The 1,103-nt window shown below is 44.5% G+C and overlaps 1 protein-coding gene across 1 annotated transcript in view; it reads left to right on the top strand.

Moving 5' to 3' along the window:
• Positions 1-1,103, top strand: part of LOC107572417 (atrial natriuretic peptide-converting enzyme-like) — a 41,648-nt gene that overhangs the window by 18,763 nt on the left and 21,782 nt on the right. Inside the window, exons 11-12 of the mRNA XM_016258849.1 lie at positions 41-148; positions 298-529. Coding sequence (XP_016114335.1) covers positions 41-148; positions 298-529 — 340 coding nt within the window. The remainder of the gene's footprint in view (positions 1-40; positions 149-297; positions 530-1,103) is intronic.

The raw sequence follows: 1,103 nt of genomic DNA, 5'->3' as shown, positions 1-1,103 counted from the left end.
CTTCCAAGTTATTGTTCACGACTTTCTTTCTGTCTCTCAGCTCAGGGTTTGTGTCCTCCTGGTCAGTCCAGTTGTACTTCAAGCTCCTGCTCCTCTGGCTGTCATGGAAACACGTCATGTGACCTGCGCAACACTGGCAACAACTGCAGTGAGTGAGACAACTGACCTCTGACCTCTAGCCAAACAGAGCGCTGCAGAGTTTCCCATGATTGCTTTAGATTTAGTGTTAATGTTTGTGTGTCACAATGGTACTTTGACACCATTGCACGATTGTGTGTGTGTGTGTGTGTGTGTCAGGTGACTGTGAGCCCATCTCTCTGGAGATCTGCATGAATCTGCCCTATAACTCCACCCACTTTCCCAACTATCTGGGTCATCACTCTCAGAAGGAGACGTCTGTGAGCTGGGAGTCCTCGCTCTTTCCTGCACTCGTTCAGACAAACTGCTACAAATATCTCATGTTCTTTGCGTGTACGGTGCTTGTGCCCATGTGTGACCCTGTAACGCAGCAGAGAGTGCCGCCCTGCAGGTCAGCTTGTGTATGTGTGTGTATATGCACCTTTATAATTTTATATACAGTGGGGAAAATATTTATTTGATCCCCTGCTGATTTTGTAAGTTTGCCCACTTACAAAGAAACGAAGGGTCTGTAATTTTTATGGTAGGTTTATTTTAACGTATAGAGACAGAATGCCAACCACAAAATCCAGAAAAAACATATTATATAAAGGTTATTAGTTGATTTGCATTTCAGTGAGTGAAATAAGTATTTGATCCCCAAGTAAATCTTGACTTAGTACTTGGTGCAGAAACCCTTGTTGGCAAGCACAGAGGTCAGACGTTTCTTGTAGTTGGTCACCAGGTTTGCACACATCTCAGGAGGGATTTTGATCCACTCCTCTTTACATATCCTCTCTAAAAGGTTTCTTGGTTGTCGTTTGGCAACTGGAAGTTTCAGCTCCCTCCACAGATTTTCTATAGGATTGAGGTCTGGAGACGGGCTAGGCCTCTCCATGACCTTAATGTGCTACCAAGCTTCTTGCTGATGGTCTTGTATCCCAAGCATTCAAGCCTTGTGCAGATCTACAATCTTGTCTCTGACA

The sequence above is a fragment of the Sinocyclocheilus grahami genome, unplaced genomic scaffold (genome assembly GCF_001515645.1).
Source record: "Sinocyclocheilus grahami isolate Dianchi unplaced genomic scaffold, SAMN03320097.WGS_v1.1 scaffold1748.1, whole genome shotgun sequence".
NCBI lineage: Eukaryota > Metazoa > Chordata > Actinopteri > Cypriniformes > Cyprinidae > Sinocyclocheilus > Sinocyclocheilus grahami.
The sequence above is the reverse complement of the archived record's forward strand: the minus strand, read 5'-3'. Positions and strand labels throughout refer to the sequence as shown.